The sequence below is a fragment of the Typopeltis vanoorti genome, chromosome 20, assembly GCF_054136105.1.
Source record: "Typopeltis vanoorti isolate ZY-2024b chromosome 20, IOZ_Tvanoo_1.0, whole genome shotgun sequence".
NCBI lineage: Eukaryota > Metazoa > Arthropoda > Arachnida > Uropygi > Thelyphonidae > Typopeltis > Typopeltis vanoorti.
In genome coordinates this window covers 37,821,616-37,848,917 of record NC_143568.1, presented here as the reverse complement: position 1 = coordinate 37,848,917, position 27,302 = coordinate 37,821,616, and the positions used below count along the sequence as shown (strand labels likewise).

At 37.2% G+C, this 27,302-nt stretch overlaps 1 protein-coding gene and 1 non-coding gene across 2 annotated transcripts in view; one reads left to right on the top strand and one right to left on the bottom strand.

Annotated features, from left to right (window-relative positions):
- Positions 1–27,302, bottom strand: part of LOC150095378 (MAP kinase-interacting serine/threonine-protein kinase 1-like) — a 248,497-nt gene that overhangs the window by 77,326 nt on the left and 143,869 nt on the right. The window contains exon 7 of the mRNA XM_090410350.1: positions 12,362–12,417. Coding sequence (XP_090266476.1) covers positions 12,362–12,417 — 56 coding nt within the window. The remainder of the gene's footprint in view (positions 1–12,361; positions 12,418–27,302) is intronic.
- Positions 17,605–17,708, top strand: LOC150095379 (U6 spliceosomal RNA). Its single transcript, XR_016550108.1, has one exon. It is a non-coding gene; the product is annotated as a U6 spliceosomal RNA (small nuclear RNA).

The window sequence follows — 27,302 nt, the reverse complement described above, 5'->3', positions numbered from 1 at the left end:
CTACTATTACTACATGCAGTATCCTCTTCCCAATTTATAATAACATACTTAAAATCTCCCATAACAATCATTCTTTTTGCACTCACCAAGCTCAACTGCCTAAACATCTCCTGCTCTTCATTGTCTATGCTCCCATAATATCCTGTCCTGCACACCTCTACTTCACATATATTTCACAACCATTAGTGCCATTGCTCTCAACCTATAACTATAACCTGCTACTTCTATTCCTGTCAGTATATCATCAACCATGTCTCAGAGATCCCGATAATCTTTGGACAGGCTGATGCTTGTCCAATTCACCACCAATTCACCTCCTTTATTCCGGATACTACTGGCATTGAGTATAAAGAATCAATGCATTGTCACTTTTTCTATATTTATCATTATTCCCTTCAGACTCCACTGCATTCAGCATTACTTGATGTGTTCCCCCTTCTCGCAAGTGTCTATTCCCACAGGAGGCCACTCCTGCTACCATCCAACCATCTAATCAGTCACCATATCTAACCTAGTCACCCTATCGTTCCTCCAGACAAACACTCATCTGGCATTCTATCTTGCACACCACGAATCATCAAGTCTCCACATATCACACCTCTTACCACTCTGTTTCTTCCTTGTTCACCTGTACTCCACACTCTTTCTTCTTTAAAGCTTTCTTTATTTGTTTCCCAACTTACCAGTTGTCCTGTCATCTCTACATCCCTGGTTCCAGCAGTCTCGCATTTCTCTTATTCCCTCTCTTTTACTGGTTCTACTATTCTCTTCCCTTCCAGCATTCCCATAACTCTCTCTCTCTCTCTCTCACTCCTACTCTGAATTGCTTTGCATTAGTTGTTTCCAGTTGCTTAATGTCATCCTTCATGCTTCTCAGCTCCTTCATGATACATTCCACTTCTTCTTTCAGTGCATCTATATCTCTCTGCAAGCTATCTACTCTTGCATTGTCCTATTTAACACTATCTTTGAAACTCCACGAGTTTCAAACCTACTACTCCTACATTTATTTTTTCATTCACATTCCGCTCATTATCCTCATCCTCAATCATGCTACTCGTCTCACTTTCAGTCGGTATTCACCCATTTCTGATGTAATGCTGCTGAGGTCAGCTGTGCTAATTTCTAAATCACAAAGTTGTTCCCAGCTTCTACATTTTCTGTAGACATGCACTTCCTGATCTCTCACCTGCCACATATCTAACTGCTAGGATGCATACATGCCACAAGCACTGCATATCACAAAATCCTGTAGTGTACTGTGAGAAATGTAGGCTTTAAATGGGGGGGGGGGGGGGGGGTGATAAGCCATTGGCAAACTGAGCTGCGATTGTCACCATTATTTAAACACTACACAAAGAATACTGAAATATTACATTTAAGTACAAATTACACAAATGCAAATTACCCACAGACAATGCATTGCATCTAGCTTAGATTCCGCCTAATTTAAAGTAAAAAAACTGTAATAAATAATAACAAAAACTTATCTTTTTCGCTGCTACCTTGTAACAGCGAAACCCGTACTCCACACTCTTTCTTCTTTAACACTTTTAAAGAACCCAACTATGACCTTACCCTCTGGCAGATCCAATGTACATTTTATACTGCTGTAATTAAAATCTCCCATAATAATCTTTCTTTTTGCACTACCCAAGCTCAACTGCCTAAACATCTCCTGCTCTGTATCCTCTCGGCATTTTGCAAGGCTTGTCAAATGAGAGGAATGCAATGTACTGTTAGCAACAAAACTATGTATTGCATTTGCAGTAAAGAATAAGGCTCTGTTCTTTCATCATATGATGGGCTTTTGTGCCAAATCCAGACATCCCTTAGGAATATCAAGATCAATTAGTTGATATTCCATAAACTTTTTCAAGGTATGATAGTTATAGCATTTTTTTGAAAAGATAGAAAGGACAAATGAGGGGGGAGGGGAGGAGTATTACTGACAATTTCAGAAGGAATATGTCCTCTCCATTTGGAACCTGAAGAAAGTAATAGTGTGACTGAGAGGCCATCTGGTGTGAGGCTGAGGTGAGCATGAGCTTTAAATATTATTATTATTATCTGAGATCTACAGGAGTCAAGGACTCTTTGAGGGAGGCTATGAATCACCCAAACCAGCTGTCATACCTTCCCTTAAATTCATTCACACTAGATGCACTCACTATCCCTAAAGACAAACTATTCCATTCACTCACTGCTCTCTCTGGGAGAAAAACCAAGCTCTTACCCCTTTCTTGACTGCAAATAAATTTAACCTCCATGAATGTCACAGTGTTCTCTCCCCACCCTCCATATAATGAAAAATTTCATCTGATGATATCCTATAACACCCATTCAAAAGTTTATAGACCTCTATCACATCACCCCTCTTTCTCCTGTTAACCAGAGTCTGCAATTCACATACTCGCAATCTGTCCTCATAATCCAGATATAATCTTTGTAACTCTTCTTTACACCCTTTCCACAGTTTCTTTATCCTCTTGGAATCTGAGAGACTAAATCTGCACACAATAAAAAAGGTTCGCTTCAACATCGCAATTATCCTCTGAGTTGTATTTGCAACTTTTGCTATGTGACCTATGAACTTCAAGTTCCTATCCACCAAGATCCCTTGCCTCCACAGTTTCATGCAACATAACTCCACTAATATAATATGCTGCTGGAACTCTCATCATGCCAAAGTGCACAACTTTACACTTACTAACATTAAACTGACAGCCATTTTTGTTTGCCTAAGTTTCCAGCCTGTTCAAATCAATTTGTAAGTACTGAATATCAGTAGCATCCCTGATTGCTCTGCCTATCTTCATATCATTGGCTAACAATTGCACATCTGATATTAGCCCTTGCTTGATGTCATTAATGTATAGATTGAACAATAATGGCCCAAGGACTGAACGCTGAGGTACACCACTGGTCACCTTAAATCTGGCAGATTCACACCCACTGTATACCACTTTTTGATATCTGTCTTTCTCATGGAAAGGCTTAAACGTTGGTTATGCATTTTTACTAAATAATTTAAGGAAATTACAATGTAAACTAGGATATACATTAAAATAAATTTTAATATACTTCAATATTTCAGCAACGTCACGTTACCATTTTCAAGGAACTTAAGAACAAGACACGTGCACGCAGGCACAACAAACAGTAAGTGAGGAAGAAGCAGGAAGCTATTATTTCTCCTAAAGTCCTGATGGTGTCCCCTAGCGGGCAATGTTGGTATTCTTGGGCGATTGGGCTGAAGGTCTCCTGATGTAGGTTTCCCAAATTTGAGGCAGTCTCATGCAGCCAAATTTGTTGAGGTTTGGATTGTTTCTTAGGACTGAAGCTGATTCCATGAAAAGCCTTTCATATTTGTATTTACTACGGTGTATTATCGTGGCTTTCTTCCACCGTATTCTATGGCAGGTATCCAGCACATGGTCAGCAAGACCAGAGTGGCTGTATTGGTGAAACCGGATATAGTCCTTGTGTTCTGAAATTGATATCTGTCTGTCAACCATCCCCTGATCCAAGTCAATAGATTATATTCCAACTCAGCTGTAACATTGTTATAAAATATGAGCAAATTGCTAAAGCATGACCTTCCTTTAGTAAACCCATGCTGTTCCCTAAAGAGTATAGAATGCTTGTCTACCCATTTCTGTATGCGAGTTCTTACCAACTTCTCTAAAATCTTCACTACTACTACTACACCAGAGATACTAATAGGTCAGTAGTTAGACACATCAGTTTTTGCACCACCCTTGTGCAATGGAACTATCATACATTCCTTCCATTCCTGTGGTATCATTTCTGAGCTGAGACTCAAGTTATACAAACATGTGAAAGGCCTAGCCAATTTGGATGAACATTCCTTTAGCAAACGAGGCTGATATTCCATCTGTCCATACAGACAAATTCTTATAAGATTATGCAACCTCATTTTCATGAACCTCTAACTCTTCCTCCAGTGTAGCAGTAGCACTGTGCACGTTACATACACCTGGTTGATATATCTTAGCAAAGTGAGCATTGATTAACTGAACAATCTCATTAGCATCCAACATCAAGTACCATCTGCATTCAATAAAGCTATTCTTTTACAATCATTCTTTCTTTTGCTTGTGGCATAATGATAAAATTCTTTTTGATTGCTTTTAGCTTATATTGCCTTTTGGATTGCCTTTCCATACTCCAATTTAGCTTTCTGCACAATACTCGTTACTTTTCTAGCCTGAGCTTTTTATATATTTCATAACTTCTCTCACTCTTATTCTCATGATATTCTTTACATATCTTCTTCTTCTTCTTGTGGATCTCCTGCTTAATAAGGTTGCACATCCATTTCACTCCCAACCTATTTATTCTTCAGACACTAGGGATACATTCAGATACCGCCTCATTTAAGCATTTTTTTAAAGATATTTTCCCATTCAGTAACTGATACCATGGGATCAAAGATAGTATTCTCCTAAGTTGATCATAATTTCCAGCTTTGTAGTTTCAGCGTGTAACCTGTTTTAATCGGAGCATCAATATAAGTAGATACTTCCCAAGAAAGCACAGCATGATCACTGTCACTAATTGGTGATAAAATAGCCATATTCCTAACAGAGACCCCTTCTGATGCTATGAGCAAATCCAACACTCTTTGACTTTGAGTTTCTTCTTTCACATGCTACTTGAGAAAGTTGTCTCGCAACAATTCAATAAATTCTTCTTCTTTCTTATAATGAGATTTCTCTTCTACCAATAAAATTATTCTTTCAGATTCATTCTTTCTTTTGCTTGTGACATAATGATAAAATTCTTTTGGATTGCCTTTATTTTGCAGAACAATTCAGAATCATCTCTCTCTCTCTCTCTCTCTCTCTCTAGATTTTCTGGCCTGTTTACAATATCTTACTAAATAAATAAAATTAATTAATAAATAATAAATAAATATCCTACTAAATATGTGGAAAGAATATCGTGAGAATAAGAGTGAGAAGAGTTATGAAATATATAAAGTTCAGGCCAGAAAATAATGAGTATTGTGCGGAAAACTAAATCAGAGTATGAAAAGAAATAGCATTTGTAAAGTTGTTCTTAGAAGAGGCAGAACTAAAGAGTGAAAAGGTGAAGATTGTAAGTCTCCTACCATGCTATGATTGAGATGAACTGAGCAGGAGGCCGTTCCTAGCTAATGAGGCTATACATAGGTTGTGCAGAAAGAATGATGTAGGACTTGTGGATTTGTGGTCTGTATTTGATGGAAAGAAGGATTTGTACAATGGACTGCATCTAAATGGTTTTGGTGTTAGGTGTCTAGAGACAGATTTGTTCACTGAGCATGCTGAAGCGCAGATTCAACAAAATTTAAACAATTAGGGTGGAAGAAGATGAGTATGTGTGAAGGCACTCATGAGACAAGTGAGTGTGAGAATGACCAAGTGCAGAATCTAGTCTCTCAAACAAAAAATACTGAATAGGGTAGTCAATTCAGGAAGTAGGGGGGGGGGAGTTAAAGGGATGCCACAGTTTCTATATACTGATGCCAGAAGTATCAGAAACAAGAGGGACGAGTTTTTTGGTATTGGTAAGTCAACCTTGTCAAAAGTTATAGGCATTAGTGAGACTTGACCAACAGCAGATGATGTAGTTACAGAGAAAGAATGTGAAGAGTTTAGTATTTTCAGGGAAGACAGGATGGGGGGGGGGAGGTACTGCTGATGATAGCAGATGAATTACAGCCAAAAAGAATAAGAGCTAGGCAGGAGGGTGGCTGTTCATTTGAAGCAGTCTGGTGTAAGATTAAGGCCAGTAAGAAAAAATATACAGTTGGTTGTTTCTATAGGCCAGAGAGTTCCATGGATGATCTGGAAGATATGTATCACCAAATTAGTACAATGAATACAGGTTGAGTGATTATTATGGGGGACTTCAACTATGGAGATACAGTCATCCCTTGACTTACGTCAGTTCGAGTTACGTCCATTCGAAGATACGTCCGTGATCTCATAAGGGAATAAATAACATTTTCAACTATACTTTTGAACAAGACCCAATTGAATAAAAGAGATTCTATTTAGAAACAATGCATCATGAGCAGTCACATTCAGTGGCAAGTTCAGTCAGAAATCAGCACATATTTTCAACAGTTCCTGTGTTGATTTTGTGTTTGAGAAATAGGTTATTTGTGTGTTTATCGTTAAATATTTCACAATATTTTGTGCAACATGGTCCCCTACATGCCCAATCAAAAAATCTAGTGAAGAATCACAGAAAAAGAGGCAAGCAATTGATCTCGAAACAAGTTGCAAGTTATAAAGCAACATGAAGTTGGTAAGCCCATCAATGTGATCGCACATGACTTTGGATGGTCTCATTCTACAGTGATGGCCATTTTGAAAAATAAGGATAAAAAAAAGAGGCTGTGAAAGGATCTGCTTCCATTAAATCGGCAATAGTGATGAAGCAATGACGAGGTCCTATCGGTGATATGGAAAAGCTACTTGCATCAAGGATAGAGGACCTGAATCAAAAGCGTATACCCCTTAGCACTGTGACAATAACCGCTAAGGCACTAAGTCTCTTCAAAATGTTGAAGGAGAAAGCAGGGCCCAATTACGACTACAAATTCAATGCTTCTTCTGGTTGATTCACGAGATTCGAGCAGAGTTTTGCACTGCATAATGTGAAAATGTATGGTGAATCTGCAAGTGCTGATGAGAAGTCTGCCAAAAGTATGTGGAGAAAATTATTTTAGATAAAATTATTACAGGAAAAAATTATTTGCCCAGCAAATATTTAATATGAATGAGGCCTCCTTGTTTTGGAAAAAAATGTCCGAGCAGAGATTAATCTACCAAAAGCTAAAATCTATGCCTGGTTTCAAAACTCTTAAAGACCGCATTATCATTCTGTTAGGGGGTAATGTGGCTGGATATAAACTGAAACTATTTGTAATATGGCACAGTGAGAATCCACGAGCCTCCAAAAACATTAGGAAGCATACTCTTCCAGTTCATTAACAAAGCAATAAGAAGTCGTGGATAACTCAAAAATTGTTTGCGGATGCCTTAATCAATTATGCGAGTGAAATGGAAAGCTATTGTGTGAAAGAAAATGTAGAATTTAAAATTTTATTAATTCTAGATAAAGCTCCAGGTCATCCACCTTACATCGATGATCTTAACCACAAGATAAAGGTCATTTTTCTCCCTCCAAACATTACTTCATTGATCCAACTGATGGATCAGGTGGTTCTTTCAGTGTTTAAGGCTTATTATCTATGGAGAACTTTCTCACAAGCCATTTATGCCACTGAAGAAATGATCAGACTCTCATGCAATTCTGCAAAGCATTCAATATTTATCATGCTATTAAAAATATTGCTGTAGCTTGGGACAAAGCGATCTCTCAGTGTATGAGGCGCATATGAAAAAAGACATCAAAAAGGTTTGTGCACATTATGGAAGTTTTGAAAAAAATGAAGACCCCTGTAAATTGAGCGAAGAAATAGTGGGCCTAGCAAACAATCTGAATCTCGAAGTGAATGATGACGATATAGTTCAACTCATAGAAAGTGCCCGTGAAGAGTTCACCAATGAAGAATTGGCCGAACTGGAGGAACAACATGTTGTAGAAGAGGAAGAATGAGAAAAGGGAGAGAAGAAAAGAGAAATGAGAAGAGGTAGTTAAGCAATTCACAGTGAAGGGTCTTGCAGAAACATTCTCTGAAGTTAGTGATGTTCTCAAAATGGCTGAAGACATATACCCCAATGTTGAACGCCATTTATTAGTAGTAAGGAAAGTACATGATGCATTTGTTTGCTATAAACAAATTTATGATGAAAAGAAGAAGAGAAATAAGCAAAGCACATCGGACATTTTCATCAAAAAAAAAAAGTTACACCAGAAGAGCTGCACCTAGTCCTTCACATAGGAAAGGTAATGAAGATTTGATTGTGGAGGATGATTTAGGTGATTATTCTATTTATATTTGTTTCTATTTATATTCTGTTTATAGTGGCAGTAATGCACAGTACAGTTTTATAAGGTTTAAAAATTAAAATGATAGTATACTTATTATGGTTAAGTCCCTAACCCCTATAACTCTGTTGATTTAATGTATCGACTTAAGTCCAACTGACTTACGTCCTGCCGGATGGAACGGAACCCTGCCACAAGTCGAGGGATGACTGCATAGACTGGAAGGATACACCTATTGATAAATAATTACTTGCGGCAGCATGTGATAGAGGGGACTAAGGGTGTGAGAGTATTGGTCCTGGTCATAAGATCAGAAAAGCTATCCATAACCAAAATGACCACATTTCCTCCGATTAGTGCAGTCTTGCCTTGGGAAATTATACATGAGGAATATTCTGCAAGAAAGGGTATATGTGGAACTATGAAGCAGGTGATAATGACAAGCTTAGGAAGAAGCTTAAATCTGTGCCATGGTAGAAAACACTGTCAGGTAAGGATGTTAGTAGTGCACGGGAGATAGTTAAGAGTCATCTAGAGGATACTGATATTACTCATCCATCTAATCAGGTTAGAGTTAAATGGATGAGTAATATCAGTAAGCATGAGCTTCAGAAGAAGAAAATGCTGTGGAGGATATATAAAGAAAAAGGTGACCAGCAAACTCACAAACAGTACAAGGCTTAGGGAAGAAAGGCAAAATCAGATTATGAGAAGAATCTAGCCAAGCAGGCCAAAGGAAATCCCAAAGAATTTTTTTGTTATGTGGCAAGTAAGAGGAAGAATGACTGTAGAAGATTAACCTTAATGAGTGATGATGGCCACAAGGTGACAGAAGCAGATAAAATAGTTGAGTTATTGAGTGACCACTTTGCAAGGGTATATTATCCTAGTGAGGTTGCTGCTTTAACATATGTGACAAAAAGAGAGAATTCAAGAATAGGTAGATAAAAATATGATACTGTATGAGGGGCAACATAGCTTTTGAAGGGTCAGTCATGCTTTAGTAATTTACTAACTTTTTATAGTAAAGTAACAGCAGAGTTGGATAAAAAAAAAAAATGGCTACATGATGATTCTGCTGGATTTTGCAAAGGCATTTGATAGAATACCACATGGAACTCTGTCAAGCAAATTAGAACAAATGGGGATGGATATGACACTGGTTAAGTGGATAAGAGGGTGGATGCTAGGCAGATATCAAAAAGTGGTATATGAAGGAGCAGAATTGAGGCAAAAACAGGTGACTAGCGGTGTGCTGCAAGATTCAGTGCTGTTTATTTTGTGCATAAATGATATAGGAATAGAGTGGTGAAAGCAACAATGATCAATAAGTTCAAGGAGTGGTATGATAGACTGTGTTTCCTGGGAAGGACCTCTCACAATGAGTCTTTTGACTACATGGAGGCCTGAATAATAATAATAAATAAAAATAACCTGAAAGGAAATATTCAATTGTTTGATGATGATGCGAAATTTGGTAGAGTAATAGTTAATCAAAACGATGTGGAGAGCTTGCAGGACAATTTAAACAGGCTCTCAGTATGGGCAAAAGATAATGGCTATCCATTTAATGTGATGAAATGCGATTCAATTTGTTATTCATTAATGAATAACAATAATGTTATTCATTTTGGGATAAACAGATTACAAGCTGTGTATCACATTGATGGCACTGTACTCCAGGAAATAGAGGAAGCTGGAGATTTAGGGTTGGTGGTAAATAAAGAGTTCAAGTTTACGAGGACATATGATTGCTAATCATATTAGCTTTTAAGTTAATAAATAGTTATTTTCTTATCCATCTGTGTTCATATCATATCATGAAATCTATTACAATATGATTGCTAAGGAAACCCATAATTATGATCACTTGGCCATTGAAGAATACATTAACAAGTCGAGATAAGGAAGTAGTTATTCCTCTTTATAATGCCTTGATACATCCACATCTTGATTACTGTGCTCAAGTCTGGTCTCCTGGGCTTCTTGGAGATGAGGAAGCAGTGAAGAAGATTTAGAGGAGAGTGATAAGGATAGTGAGTGGTTTGTGGAATGTTCCCTATAAGGATAGATTGAGGGTGTGTGTGTGGATTGCAGAAGTTGGCTGATAGGAGAAAAAAGATGGGATATGATAGAAACATTTAAGTTGCTTAACACGTTCACATCAGGAAGTGCTTTGCACATTTATTGTACTGACGGGACTTCTCATTACTGTTTGTGTGCCACTTTCACATCATGCAGACAGGCTGAACTGACACAAAATTCATATGGCATGTTAGTTGCAACTCTTACAGTAGAATTTCATTGCCACTTGTTTGTGTGCTTCTTCCACCTCAGACTGGTAGGCAGCCTCACTGACAGAAAATTTATGTTGCATGTTAGTTGCAACTCTTTTGGTAGAATTTTATTTGAAGTTAGCATTTGTGATCTGTCTTAATGACATCTAATGACAACGAAAATTTAATGCAACGGAAGAAATGCTTATTTCATGTAATTGAAAATCTGGACAAATGTTAGGACAACTGTGTTTAGTTAGATGCTATGTTTGGCTTGAGTCTATGCAGCATAGAGTCTGGGGCAGGGGAAGTGCTACATTAGGTAGTGCCGTATTTATCCCAGTTGTCTCTAATTGCACTGTTGGTTGACAAATAGATTACACAGACTGCAAATGTGTCTGTACCTTATTCAGTGATACAATAAAATTGCTTGTTTTTCTTGCATCTGCAGTATAGTGGCTGTTAGTGATTTATATTTTGCAAACAAATTCCTTTTGATTTATTCATAAGTTGTTTTTTTTTAATTATGCCCATCATAAATGCAAATATGAAAGTCTAGAGTTTATAGGATCATGAATTCTTCACCCCCCCCCCAACAGATACTTAATAACACAAGTGCACATATATCTCAAATGTAAATTATTGCTAATCCATTTTATAGTGCTGAAAGTATTTTTATTCATGTCTATTCTTTCTCTTCCTTATATTTTTCTTTGCATCTTTCATTAAATCAAATATAGTAAGTAATATTCACAGATATTGGTTTTTTTTTAATATATTCTGCAAAGAACATTTCTTTTCACCTATTTCCCCCCCCCTCCTCAATGCGGGATTAGTTAAAATCAAAGATACCATTATGAAAAGTGGCACTTTCAATGACAATCAGGAGCAAAATTGCCAGTAATTTCACTCACATTACCAGATGGTTAGGTTTGCAATGAGTGAGTTACTAACACCCTCACATGAACATGTTAAAGGGTTTTATAGGACTGATGCAGGAAAATGTTTCAGCACTTGGCTGGAGGGGAGAGAACAATGGGTCATCCCTGTCAGTTAAATAGAGGTGGGATTAGTATGGGGTGTGAGGACTAGATTTTTTGTTTGGAGAGTTATGAATGAGTGAAATGGATTGCCAGAGACAGTTGCGGGTGCTTTGTCTTAATGGGTTCATGGAGAGGCATGACAAATTATGTGGATAATTTGGGTCTCCTGTGATGAGTCTTTGGACTCCATGGAGGCACCCATACAAAAATAATAATAATATTACCTGTAGAGTACAGATTACTAAGACATCAAAGACTGCTTTTAGATTCATGTTTAACAGTGAACTTGATGCAGTTGTATAAAGAGTTTATTCTGTCCACAAAATGAAGTACTGTTTCAGAATTATTGTTTCAGCTTCACATAATCATCCTTCACACAAGACATCTGTTATTAACTATTGGAATTGGTTCTGTGGTTCAACAGTGTGTAAACAACAGAACGACTCATCTCCGACTAACTTTGGCCAACCTTTATTCTTACAATGACTTGCCACCTGAATTCATAAGTTAAATGATGTCTGCAGCCATAACCAATAATTTTGCTATCATGAAAAGTTCTCACTTCAGACATGAAATAGAAAACTACTCCATAATGCCCACTTTTACATCATGGCTCATTTGAATATACCGTTGACAGCATCATTCACTTGTACACAATGACAAGACTCGGTGTCATTTTTTTTTTTACATAATGCACCTGGCTTTCATGTGTCCATCCCCCCCCCCTCCTCCGAGTAATTGTGATTTTTTGCTTTATCTCCTAATTGATGGAAATGGTGTAATTAGATATAAGGGTTTCTGAGCACATCTTTTTTTCAGGATATAGTTTGATCTACCTTTAGGGAGAACCAGACATTTATACTGGAGATTAGCTCAAATACAACTAAATATGAAAACCTCACTTTAAGAAGACCTATTAGAAAAATAAGAATAATGATTCTAGCAATTTAGAAAGCTAGAGAATAAGACAATACAGTATAATATCAATAAGTTTAAAGAAACACACAAATGTATTAATTACATATTGCAATTACACAGATTCATAAAAACAAAAAAAAGTAAAAAGTTTACCTGGTCCTCGCTGAAACAAAGGATGTTTTCTGGTTTAAGATCTCGATGAGCAATACCTGCAAAATTAAGAATTACCTGAAATCCAACTTAATATGCTGGAGTAACCATTTGTAAACATCTAAGGCAATTAAAAAAAAATTACATCTTTAAAAAAAAATACAGAAATCAGAAATTGAAAACCCTAAAGCCCAATGGGAAGGGGAGAGAGGAAAAGACTTTTGTAATAGGTCTTATTATACAACTAGAGCTTTGAAGCATAACATGTTACAAAAAAAAAAAAAAAGCAATCCTTAGCAGTTTTTACAATGTTGACACCTCAAAACCATTTCATCTAAAAACACAAGATGCACAAAGTCCCTTGATAATGCTGATGTTCTTAGCTTAGAAAGTTCTAGGTTTAAGTTCCTTCTAGAATATGATAAATGTTTATTCAGATGGTTTTTTTCTCCTTATAAAATCTAATTATTTCAAAATTAGGTTTTATAAGAACTCGCTTTTTTATGTGAATCTCATCCATGAAAAGTTGTTAGTGTTCAGTACATATTATCAGTACAGTCAGTGGGCTAAAGGTTAGATCATTTGGGAATTCTGCTTTAGAGACCAGAGATTTCAGGCCTCTAATAAGCAGAGTAGTAGTAGAAGTAGTAGAAGTCTCATAAAAAACAATGAAGTTCATCTACCACCTAAGGAGATTAACTAAACATCTGTGACCATCGTGAGATTTGAACCGACAGCCTGGTTGTTGTAGAGCAGATATGCTAACCACTCAGGCTAGGCTGGCTTTTACATGATTGCAAGTGGTTACAGGTAATAGGTTACATTTTTTTTTTTTTTTTTTTTGGTTTATGTGGTTCCCACCCACAAAAGGTTATTAGTAAACCTATAGTACATTTGTGCCATGGATGGGCTAAAGATTTTTTTTTCTTATTTTTATCAATTTATATATATTTTTTGATAATTTTTTAAATTTATTTTTACATAGTCTGGAAATGCTGCTCTAGAGACCAAACATGGAACTTTTTCAAGAAACTTCAGGTCTTCAACAAGTGAGGCAGTGGTCTCACACCAAGCAATGAAATTCATCTTCCATCTAAAGACAATCACAAACATCCATGCCCACAGCAGGATTCAAACCTGCAACCTGTTGGTTGGAGAGCAGGTATGACCAGGCCAGCAATGGTTGTGATTAGCTAGTAGGCTTAATAAGTAAAGAAAAATTGCATTGCATTGCATTGCATTGCTGTCATCTAAAAAATATTGAAAATATCTTTTGGATGACAATGGAAACATGCACTACTATTGACAACAGCAGAATCAAATGCTGCCATGGACATTACATATATATAAAGCAAAAGGATTTTATCATCTAGAATGATACATAGGAACCTAAAAAGTTACAATATTTATATGAATGTAAGATAATATTTTCTTACTTCCAGAAATGGGGTTAGTTACTTTGGATTTAGAACTGAAGAAGCTAAGGCTACGAGGCCAGCTTATTTATGACTGTAAACTGTGTTTTTCTGGCAGGTTTGCCTATTTTATGGGATGAAAAAACCCGAGTTTCTGGGATAAAAGCCCTGTCACTTCTATGAGACTAGCTAACTCGCCTTCAGTTGAAAAGTCTTCATAGAGGTTCTTCATGTCCAAGAATTCGAATTTAGGGCTTTCCAACCAAAGGGCATTCTTGAAACTGACTCAGGACAGAAAAGAAACAAAATATAATCCAAGATCTCACAGAATACTATAAACAATCTCCAAGATAATTTTAAAGGTTACTTTAGAACAACTACATTTATAGAATGCCAAGCATTAAAAATCACTTTAAAACTCAAAAACAAGTGCTTCCCAAGGTTTGAATTCCACTCTAACAGAAGTGTTTGCCATTAGGCAGTTTACTTATAGTAGATGAATTTCATCCTCAGATTTGAGACCACTGGAGATTTTTTTTTCTTATTTTTCTACTTTTGCACTGAAATCAGTGCTACATATGGCCTATTCTGGCCCCACACCATGTGCAGAGCCAGAAGAGCCTTAGCCCCAACAATATCCTGTGCTATTGAACTTTACACCTCGGGAATCAGGATGTCCTTCTCTGGTAAGTTCACCACATTACCAGTATACTCTTCAAGGCATGAAAGTATCTTGAAATCATCTTATGAGAATCCAAAGCTTAGTAAAAGATACAGTTCCAAGTAAAGTTTGGCATAATGTGATGTTATTCTTGAAGTAGACACACCACCATCTTGGATTTTAGCATAGTTAGGCAATGTTCTCATGAGGGAAAAAAGTGGTTGTCCAGAACTCACAACCTGTACATTGACAAAGACTAAATTTTTCCTCTCTACTTCAAGGTTAGGGTTCCTCAATCTTATGTCAGTCTGATAGTGGAGTTCTACTGTTGTTATCCAATCTTTGTTCTTTAACCTATTCTATGATCCTCAACTACTGCATTGTGTCTCCTGGTACGTGTTCTTCATGTGCAATAAAAATAACGTGCAAGATGAGCCAAATTTTCTGTACTCTACCAGTCAGACCTGCAGTTCTTGTCATCACTTTTCCCTTGGGTTGCATGAGCTCAAGTATGCAGAGCAATGATTCTTGTTTTGAAGGTCTATACATTCAAATCCAGATAGGAGGCAAGTCCCATCCCTAATCCATTGATGCTGGTAGAGAATGTATTTAGATACTTTTGATGCAGCTCTAATAAATGAATGGTGCAGCATTCAAACCCATCAATTTTGTTCAGCTGAGACAGTTGTAATCAGTGCTTTCCATCAAGCACTCATCTAGAGATAAATCGATAATTATCCTCAATACTTGGAAGTCCTAGAGGCAGCAAGACATAATTCAGATAAAATTATGGAGTAATGGAATGACACACTATAAAATAAATTATTTAATACTCATAGCATTTTTGATCAGGTTTCCTAGCCAATGTCAATACAGTTAAAACGAGATAAACACAATAATAACAATGCTTAAACTGCAAGTATATGTCAATATATGCTTTCAACTCCAGGAGAATAATACCATCTACAGCTATTAGAATTCAAAGAAATAAATTTAAATAATTACAATTTTAAGAAACATAGAAATGAAGTTTTGATATTTAGATCAAGATTTTGATGTGAGAGGGAAAATTTCTTTAATCTCAATGGATGTAACCCAGGCACTAACCATTACAATTTTCTGTACTTAATGAGAGAATCTGAATACAACCATGGTTTTCAGTGGTAAGTAAAAATTCTAATGACACATCATAAAAAAGATGCAATCAAGAATGGACTGATCAGCGATAGCTACATCCATTCTGGAGAGTACTGAGTGAGAGACATTAATTGGGACTAACTTATAATTCAGTCTAGGAAGAAGGAAGTAATTAAGAATGAACAGAGGCTGTAGATTTAAGTGGGAGATTGAGAGAGAAAAAGATCCTAGAGTAAAAAAGAACACCAAGCTAATTCAACTCCTGCATAAATGAGATGGAATGCACAGTCGTGAAATGCGGGGAAAGCTGAGAAGTTCTCAACCTTCAATTTCTTGTCTTTACCTAAGAGGACAAGAGAAAGCATTCTCAAGTATCACATAGGCCGTGAATCTGAAAAAAAGTCTACTGTTAGGTGGAGGAGTTCTAGGTCCTCTTCTGTACAGGTAGAGGCTATGAGTATAAGTTTAGCAGAAAATGCCATAGCATTAACAATCGCTGTGTCGAGTAAGTAGCCAATATTGCTAGGAAAAGAATGAAGACACTCATTGATGATGCGAGTGAAGAAACCAGAAGACAGAGGGATCTCCATGATGAGCACTCCTAAGTGATGGGATGGACATCAATCTGGAGTCCATGAGAATAGGGGAATTTGTAGAGTAAACAAAGTATAGCTGGAAGGAAGACCTTCTGAAGACCCATAGATTCCATAAAAAGAGGCTGAAGTTAGCATCATGAGTTCAGAAAGAAAAGAATGAAGTTCTTGGCACAGTCATCCATAATGATGAAGGCCCTCTGCCTAAAATCATGCTTGATGTATGGCCGAAGATGTTTAACTCAGGCCTTATGAAAAGACAAAGAACAGGAGCAACTATAACTGGACAGAAACTGGTGTCTTTGCATCTTCCTTCTTTGGAATGAACAATATTCTTGACTGGGGAAGACAGAATAGTACATATTTGGTAAACAGAAGTAAATCAATTAGATCTTGCAAGATAGGCAGAGAGAGAGGTCCCTATCAATGTTCAACAGCAGTAAAGCCATCTGATCCTACAGCTAATGAAGTAGATGAAAGAGAAGACTTTGCTTCATCAGAAGAAGATGAATGGAAAATAGTTATTCTTCTGGAATGGACAACCATGGATTAAAATTGGTGGATTGGTGGAATGGAAAAGAAAGAAAGTCCCCCCAAAAGTATAAAAAATCTTCAAACATCTTACTCGGAGGAGGAAATGCTGCATTCAATATTGTTCTAGCACATATAAAAACACTTCTGCTCATATATAATGCCTTCATTTGGACACAAAGACACTTTCTCTCTTTATGCTTGGATCAAGGAGATGATACCAGGAAGGATGATGCTGCCTGGCAAATTCCATCTCCAAATAATGATTCAACTTAGTTTTAATAGAGACATCATTGAGAGACATGCTGATAACTACATTTAAAATCTTGAGATGAGAATGAGTGAAAGGAAGCTAAATATGAGATGTTACAAGATGTTCTTAAAGAAGGGATAGAACTGTGCTACTTTGAATCCTCTCCTGATATGGCAGCCAGTGAAGATGATAGCCTTAGATTAAGAGGTATGGAAATATTACCTGCTTCAGTGGGATCCTCTAACATAGATGTTTACATCACTAATTCTCTGTAGGATGGTAATATACCATGCAATCTGATTGTTGATAATGTTTGCCTTTGCAGAACCTCTACCAAAACTTGTTAATGTTGACTTCTGTCGCTAATGAGATTTCACAGAAAGCAAAGTGGCTTAGAAGAGTTAGACAATTGGTCTCAAGAACAGAGTTCCTGGACCATCTTGTCTGTAACTAACCCAAAGGACCTACGTATGATAGGTTTGCAACCTATCATGCCTAGGTATTTCCAACACCAGAGTCCATGGCCATCTGTTACAATTAGCATGTATAATTTCACCACTTCATTGTAAACCTCATGAAACATTTTGAAAAATTCTCAAAAAAATCAATTTCACATTTGCCTTGCTTTCAAATTTTTTTTGGAAGCATCATCAATACTTGCTTTAGCAAAACATGTTAAAATTGGAACGATACAGAGAAGATTAGCATGGGCCCCCTGCACAAGGATAACATGCAAAATCATTGAGCGTTCCACAATTTTTTTTTTAAGATCACCTCCATAGTGCAATTGGAAGAGCAACAGTACACTGAGCCCTTCAATTGGAAAAGGCCTAAGTTCAATTCTCATCATGACAAGAGGAATCTTTATATGTTTTTTCAATTGAAGGTGAGTAAGGCAATCTCATAAGGAGACAGCAGAGTTGTTTCTCCAAGAAACTTGGGTTTTTCATCCCACATACAATAAATCAGCCTTCAGAAAACATGCAATTTACAGACAAAAAATACTAGTGGTGGTGGGCAGTAGATGGCGTTGGTGTAGATGATGATGGTAGTAGCGGTTGGTGTAGTTGGTGAATTAAGTGCGGAGATGGAGATTTGTAGAGTAGGTACCCTCCCTCGATGAGTCTTTGGACTCCTTGGAAGTGTCATGGAATAATGATAATAAATAATCATCATCAAATTCCTGACATATAGCCTCAGGGTGTATACAGGATCTTATAAACATCCCCTGAGGGGAGGAGGGGGGGGTACAGGATCTTATGATAGTACTACATGAAAAATTAAATCATTACTAACTTCCTAACAATTTTCCTCCAGATTAGCCTGTTATCTGTCAATATTGCAATATTATTAGATCTTATATTTCTGTCTTCTAAGGCACTTTTTACTGTATCAATCAACCAACATCTTAGTCTTCCTCCTGGTCTCCTTCCTGCCATCCTAGCAAATAACATTTGTTTAGCTAATCTATCCTCTCCCATTCTGTTGTCGCCATACCACCTGAGATCAGCTCTACTAACACAATCCTGAATGCCAACAATGTCAAGCTCCTTCCTAATAGCCTTGTATTTCACATGATTCTGCCATTGATGCCATCAGTTCACTCCCCTAATTTTTCTCAGAACCCTCATATCTGTGGGTCTCTAGTCTTTGATCAAGTGCTTTATTTCTAACTTAGCTCTCAGATCCACACTTAAAACTGGTTTGAACATGGTCTTGTATACTGCTAGGATTGGTTTTATTTGGCTAATTTCTCTCTTATTTCATATAAATTTATTCAGATGGCTACCCACCATACTGGCTTTGCTTATTCTGTTGTGTATTTCCAGATTTAACCCACCATCTTCACTGAAAACTGTGCCTAAATAGCTGAAATATTTTACTTGTTCTATAAGATCTCCATTCTGAATGCAGATGATGAAAACTCCTATAGGAAGAGATGACCTGCTAATGCTTCTGCTTGGTATCTCCACTTGGGCCTGGCTCCCACTGAAGAGACCTCAATAAAGGTCGAAACTTTGGGGGCCAAGGTTTCGACCTTTAGTGAGGGCCAAGGGCCACAACCCAGACCTCAATAAAGGTCTGGGTTGTGGCCCTTCCCTTAATGCATAACATTAGACATATCCGCAAGGAGATGTGTTTTGCATTATGGGAGATACTGAGATAGGAGTGTTGGTAGCATGCTCCACCTTTTGCAAGGAGTGTCCTGGTGTTGTACCACCTTACCCCAGTCCTGAAGATACTTTCAGGTGCAAACTTTGTTTGCTCACACTTGGATAAAGGATTAAACTAAATTTATTATAGAATGCAGATGAGGTTTTCTATGCTTCTGCCTATTTTCATAGTTTTGGTCGTTTTTATTGCCGATTTTCATGCCAAATTTGTAATAGCTATTATTCAATTTAGTTAGAGAATCCTGAAGACTTGCACTAGACGTGTTTAGGAGTATATCAAGTTTGACACCCACAATTCTAATATCAGGCCTAATGCCTGATATTAGAATGTGATATTAGATCACATTTCATAATGTGATCCATATAGATGATGAATAAGAGTGGAGATAATATAAATCCTTGTCTTACCCATGATTTTACATCACACCATCTATCTGTATTTTCTTCAATTCTAACTGCTGACTAACAACTTAAATATAAACTAGGTATTGCTCTGTATAATGTTCCATTTACCCCATATAATTGTAGTATTTTGAAAAGCTTTTCTCTGGGCACCTTATCATATGCCTTTTCCAGATCTACAAAACTTCAGTACAGATCCTTGTCATGTTCCCACAATTTCTCAACTATTTGCCTTAGAGTGAAAATCTGATCTTGACAACCTCTATTTAGCCTGAACCCTGTTTGTTCTTTTCAAGGTTTATCTTCCATAATCTTTCACAACCTCTTTTCAAGTATGTTTGCATAAATCTTACCTGAAACGCTTAATAAAAAAAATTCCTCTGTAATTCTCACTCACGTTCAGCTTTATCCCCCCCACCTCTTTATTTTTTCATACTCTTAGCAGTCTTCCCACAACTTTTGTTTAGATAATTTCACACATAACTTAGCTCTCTTACATTTTCTTCTGTAATCTTTTAGGGCATCTGTTGACTTCTTTGGTAGGAACTATTGATATCTTTCTTCTTTTCCAGGACTGCTTCTTTAACGTCTTGTGTCCACTATGGTGTTATTTTTCTATCCTTGCAGACAACTTCACCACATACCTCCCTAGTTGAATCAGTCAATGACTTTTTCAGACTCAAAGATTTGAGACTCCAAGATTTGGTTCTGGGGTGCTTAAGGGTCAAAGCTGTATAACTGAGAGGAGACCTCCACATAGCCTTTAAAGGAATGCGGAGAACCGACCAGGGCTTCTGACCTAATGTCCAATCCTCACCTTCTCGTGGTGCACCCTGTTGGGTATCTACTTTGATACTGACCGAACGAGGATGGGCTGGCAATCTGGGATTTAGCCGACCAAATTGTATTCTTATTGGTTAAACCAAAATAAAAAATGATGGTACAACATGACAAATTTCATGCCGGCTGGGACGTCGCCCGGTTAAACAAGGCCCCCGTTGTTTTCGCCAGGGAACCAGGGCGAACAGCAAAAAGTCAGCTACAGGAACAAATCTGAAAACAAACCCCAACTCAACATCACCAGAGTTAAAGATCGGTACTATCAACATAAGAAGCCTGAATGGCAAAGAAATGGAGCTAGCTGAGGAATTAGATAAGTACCAGATCGACATAATAGGGGTGACTGAAACAAAAAAGACCAAAACTGGTGAGATCTTTCTGAGCAATAAATACAAAATGTTATATTCAGGCAATGACAATCAAGGAAAAGAAGGAGTAGCCATAGTATTCAACACAAAATATGAGACTAATCTTCTTGAATGGCAGTCAGTCTCAAGTAGAGTAATGTGGGCAAATATGAGAATGGGGAACTGGACAATGAGACTTATTTGTGCCTATTGTCCCACAGAAGGTTCTACTAAGGTACAAGTGGAGGAATTTTTTGAGGCTTTAGAAAAAGCAACTGACACAATGAAAAAGGAAAAGTTGGTCCTTGTTGGGGATCTAAATAGCAGAGTAGGAAATGATTGTGAGATATACAAAAATATTTTGGGAAAATTTGGAGAAAAGAGCAAAGCTAATAATAATGGCAAATATCTGTTGGATTTCTGCTCAGGACATGGACTGGTTATTACTAACACTATGTTATAACATAAAAATGTGCACAAATTCACATGGAGAGAAGAGGCAAGGAATAAGAAAGTCTCATTGACTATGTTATTGTTGATAGTGATGTTTTCTCCCTGGTGCAGGACACCAGAGTGTACAGAGGATTTGAAATTGGAAGTGATCACTATTTAGTCTTGAGCAGGATAAAATTGAATTTCATATTGAAAAGAATAATGTAAGAAAATGTAAGAAAGTTTTAAAGCGAATAAAAGTTGAGCAGCTCTCAGATGTGAACTGTAGACTAAAATACACAAAGATTATTGAAAAGAAAATGAAAGAGTTTGAGAACAGGAATCAAACCTTGGAGATTCAGTGGCAAACGCTGAAGAAAACATTGATTGATTCTGCCAGAGAGGCATGTGGTGAGGTTGTGTGCAGGGATAAAAAAATCAGAACTCCCTGGTGGACACAGGAAGTTAAAGAGGCAGTGAAGGAAAAGAAGAGAGCATATCAAAAGTTCCTGGCAAATAAGTCAGTTTTTACTCTTACAGAATACAGAGATAAATGTAAGAAAGCTAAACAGTGTGTAAAACTAGCTAAACAAAAGTCATGGGAGGACTTTGGCAAGAATATAGAAAATAAATATCAAGAAGGTGGCAAAATATTCTGGAGGTTGTTGAAGAAGTTCAAAAATGGAGGAAAGAGTGCTGTAAAAGGAATCAGAGATGATAAAGGTGACGTGAAAACAGGAGAAAAAGATACTTAAGTATAAAGAGCTAATAAGCTTCATTTCGGCAATGAAAACATTACTTAAATTAAGGGGATATTAAATCCCACATAGTTTTAAAACCGAATAAGAAACTCAAAGATTGGAATCAGAGAGTTTCTTGCCGAATATAGTAAACTATAAAGTATCGGCGAACACTAGCGTTAGCCAATGCAAGTGATCCTAGTACATAGTACAATACTGGGCAGCTCGTTGCAAAGGTGGAGGAAGAAGTTCAGATTGCTATTCTTAGGTATTTTCCATAATGTAAAAACACATTTCCTAGGGAATGTATGCTGTTATTACATTATGGAGGGAGGTCACTACCCAGACCGGTTTCAGCCTTTTTTGAGGCTTCATCAGTGAGTAGCTAGACCTAATACCAAAGTGTACAGCGAAAAGAACTTATGTACTTTGCGAACGAGTTTTCCAAACAGGTGCAACCATTAAGTTACTTAAGTATAAAGAGCTAATAAGCTTCATTTCGGCAATGAAAACATTACTTAAATTAAGGGGATATTAAATCCCACAGAATGTTTTCATTGCCGAAATGAAGCTTATTAGCTCTTTATACTTAAGTAACTTAATGGTTGCACCTGTTTGGAAAACTCGTTCGCAAAGTACATAAGTTCTTTTCGCTGTACACTTTGGTATTAGGTCTAGCTACTCACTGATGAAGCCTCAAAAGAGGCTGAAACCGGTCTGGGTAGTGACCTCCCTCCATAATGTAATAACAGCATACATTCCCTAGGAAATGTGTTTTTACATTATGGAAAATACCTAAGAATAGCGATCTGAACTTCTTCCTCCACCTTTGCAACGAGCTGCCCAGTATTGTACTATGTACTAGGATCACTTGCATTGGCTAACGCTAGTGTTCGCCGATACTTTATAGTTTACTATATTCGGCAAGAAACTCTCTGATTCCTTTCTTTACATACTGTTCTTTTCAATGTGATATGCATTTTTATCCTGCTTAGCACTAAGTAACAGTCACTTCTAATTCCAAATCCTCTGTACACTCTTGTATCCTAAACAGCATTATGATATCACTATCAACAATGAGGCTTTTATTATTTTTTGCTTCTTCTCTCCATGTGAACTCTGCAGACCTCTTTGTTGAAACATAGTGTTAGTAATGATTAGCTTGTGTCCTGAGACCAGTAATTTACCGTGTCCAGTAAATATCATCATTATTAGCTTTGCACTTTTCTCTAAATTTTCCCAAAATGTTCCTATATGCCTGATGGGATTCTTTTCCTACTCTGCTGTTCAGATCTCCAACAAGGAACAACTTTTCCTTTTTTCATTATGCCAGCTGCCTGTTCTAATTATTTGAAAAATTCCTCCACTTTTTCCTTAATAGAACCTTCTGTGGTACCATAGGCAGAGAGATACGTTTCATTGTCCATTTCCCCATTTTGAAGTTTTCCCAAATAACTTGAAACTGCATTCCAATCAAGAAATTTATCTTCGTGTTTGGTGTTGAATGTTATTGCTACTCCTTCCTTTCCTTAATCACTATTACCTGGATATAGTATCATATACTTATTATTTAGTATGATCTCGCCTGTTTTCGTCTTCTTTGTTTCAGTAATGCCAATTATGTCCACATGTTTGTCATCTACTTTGGTGTAAAGTGGATGACAAACAATATCAAAGAGGAACCGCAGGTGAAAAAGAGATTACGGAACAGATATAAGGAGAGGGGTAGAGTGTAGATGCATTGAAGAATATGACTCAAGCCAGGAGAGTGACTAGTACATAAAGAAGGCAAAACTGGAATATGATAAGAAATTGGCCCTAAGATCCAAAGAAAATCCTAAGCATTTTTTTTTTGCTATGTGACCAGTAGGAGGAGAAATGATTATGGAAGAATGACATTGGATAAAAATGGGAATAGAGTGACTGATGCAAAGAACATAGTGGAGTTGTTCAACGAATACTTTATTGGAATATTTCATCCTGGAAAAATAGGTTTTAATACTAGAGGGATAGGGCAGGTTAGAGGTTTAGAGGTGAGTACCCTGGATGTCAGTAAAGCTGGGGGACTGAATAGTATTTCACCATTTTGAGAGGATGTGCTAAAGAACTGACAGCTCCTTTGACCTGGCTTTTCAATGAAATCTGACTATGAGAAAGGCACCCAGGGAATGGAAGGAAGGTAAGAAAGTGCCATTGCATAAGGGTGGAAGCAGACTGGAAATGTCTAATTATAGGCCAATTTGTGTGTCATCAGTAGTTGTTAAGGTCTTGGAGAAATTAGTGAGGGACCATATACAGTGTTGTGCAGATGAGGGTAATGTTATCTGTGAGAATCAACATTGATTTGTTAAGGGATGCTCTTGCTTTAGTAATATGATTGCCTTTTATAATAAAGTGACAACAGCAATTGATGAGGGAAAGGCATATACTGCCATTTTTTTGGCTTTTGCATTTGATAGGGTACTGTCGTGGTTACTTTCCTTTGCACTTTCTGAAAATTTTAGTTGGCTTACCACGGTACCTTATCTTATATATCCTTTCTCTCTTCTATCAAAATCTTACTGGCGGTGCCATTATTTGTTATAATATTTAACTTTGTATTGTGCCCCTTTGACTATGCCCCTTGTTCAACGTTCTTTCCCCCTTCGCTTTACCTTGTGCTTTTATTACTTGTTCATTATAATGCTACTGTTATCTTAGCTCTCTCACATATGCAAGTAAGTCGCTTGTCTCCTATCAAATAATTTTTTCTTAAGATCTTTGCAGTCTTATTGGCCTCTTTACTCTTTACTTTCTAAACATCATCTTATCACACAACAATCTGATGGAGTTCACCCGATAAGTATTAACACATTTATTTTTTTACTGCACCAGCTAATACCTAGGATAGAAAGGATTCTTGCTCAGGGTGACCCCTTCAGAGTGATACATGATAATTAGATCAAGATTAATCTTATCCCTCCGCTTGCTTATTTCTTTCTCACAGTCGTGGCTTGCTTAATATATTTGTACTCATGGGTTTATCCCGCTTAATTCGTTGATAATTTTATGAGCAGTAGTTTTGAATTCATATAACATAAGCAGATCAGGCAATTACTTGAATAAAACAATTCAATGAACCTTAAAGAGATATACAAATATACAATTCAAACAGGTTATCATGAATGCACTTAAGATAGATCAAAGGCTCTAATTAATTTATACTAATCACACATATTAAATTGCAATAACCACTAATACAATCAATTTGGTATAAATTCATAGGTAATCATCATGCCATTCTGATACACATGGCCATGAGTTAACACAATAACACATTTTATACATTAAATTTAGCGTGATCAGATATCTACTCGGCCTCGTGGGCAAACAAATCTTAACACTATCTCGGGCCTATGCCGAATTGTAGGCTATTCTTAGAGTCCCTTAAAGTTCAGTCTAATACAAACGTTCTCACAAGGAATTCACTCTCTTCTATAACTGGAAATAGGAATTCAAAGATCTACATTACCATCTCTGTCCTTAAATTCTTAAATTTCTTCCTGCCTTGTCTAGTCATCAAGGCCTTCAGTATAGTCTTTCAAGAGGACATCTTCCGGTGATCTATGCGAGTAGAATTTCAGTGGGAAAACTGGGAGGTGGCACGGTAACGTCGCCTAGAACGGACGGCATCAATTTGGTTCTTCCGTTGCACAACAACGCACAGCTATCCTAGAGTACAGACATAGCTTGACCCATTACGAACGCTACGACAGACGAACCAAATGCCTTCCACGACTGGCCAGGAACTTCCCCGACAATGAGCTCGACCACTGTCCGAGAGATCAGGAATCCAGGAAAAAAGATCTGGAATCGTCTTTGCAAGGCCTTTTTGTTTAATTTTCTCCTCTCGGCAATTCTCGATCTTTGCGATGCGCACCAACGCGGTCACGTGTGCTAACGTCAATCTCCTTAGCTCCCTCTATCTTAGTCGCACATGTGCCTGCTTTCCTTTCCTGGAAGACGCTTAGGTTTCCTTTTCCAGTACTTCTCTCCCTCCCTTCTTTTGCATAATGCAGGATGGCAAAAGTGACCCTTGAACTCTGACTCATAGGCCTTGCTCATTTAGTACTGGAGACTGGTTTTATTCAAGTGGATTTGCCAGCTTACATGGATCTCTATATCTGGTCCACACTTAACACAGATTATATATAAAAGCTTATTATACAAATTTATGTAATTCCTAAATTTTAATTGTTTTGCACTTGTAAACAGCTTACACTTATCCTATTGCCAACGTTCCATATTCTCTGCCTAAATTGTATTAAAGTTGACCTGAATAATTTACATTAAACATTTCTTAGCCCTTTCAGGACACAACAGTACCACACGATAAGCTGATATTTAAGTTGCAGCACATGGGCTTAGATGTTGGGTTAGTCAACTGTATTCAGGATTGGCTGTCTAATAGGTATCAGAAAGTTGTGTATGGTGGGGTGTTGAACTCTGAATGGTCTTGTGACTTCATCTCAGTAGATCTTTACCTCTCAGGAAGACAGGACAACCAAGCTGATTCATAGAGAGTTTGAAAAGCTGCAAAGGCCATTGCTTGATAAAATGGATGTTATCATGCAGAGGTTAACACATTTGTCTACTGGAGACTATAAGCAATCTCCTCTGTCATCAGATGGGGACACAGCTAGAGATAACTACAGAAGAGCCCTTAGATGCTTTAATTGTGATAGGTTGGGGCATATAGCTAGGGATTGCTTTAACAGACAAAGATTTGCCAAGTAGAAATTCTATAGAGAGGCGCAATCCAATTTTTGCACAAGGCAAACGTAGGAAGGAGTGAATAAAATTCACATATAAATGGTGTGATCTGTGGAAAAAGGGTTAGGGCATTGATCGATACCGGATCACAAGCTTCTATCATCTCGAACGCATGTTTTGAGGAATTAGGGTCATATGTGAAAGGTAAGGCTAAGCATCTGAAGGTACCTTTCAAGCTGTTAGGAATATCTAACTTAATTACCTATGCAGAAAAGTTGGTTAGGTTGAGGATAGAATTGCCCCAGCAGAGATTAAGGGTTTGGCACAGTTTTGTGGTCCTGCCAGAAAATTCCCGCTCTAAGTTAGAAATCATTCTGGGGGATGACTTTCTAATGAAGTTTAATTTTAGGTGTAATTATTTTAACAGGAAGGTCCAGTTTCAACGGCACAGAAGGGGTAAGAACATAGTGGAGCACAGACAAGTTAAGGATATAGAAAGGACCCACACACAAAAAAGGGGTCCAGAAAGTAATTGTGATCAACCAATTAAGGGAGGCAAGAAAAGTCAAGGGGAGACTAGTTACAAAAAAAAAAAAAAAAAATCTTTTCTTAGACAAAAAAAAAATTTTGTTTATCATAAGGGGAGGAACCTTTGTTGAACTCTGAA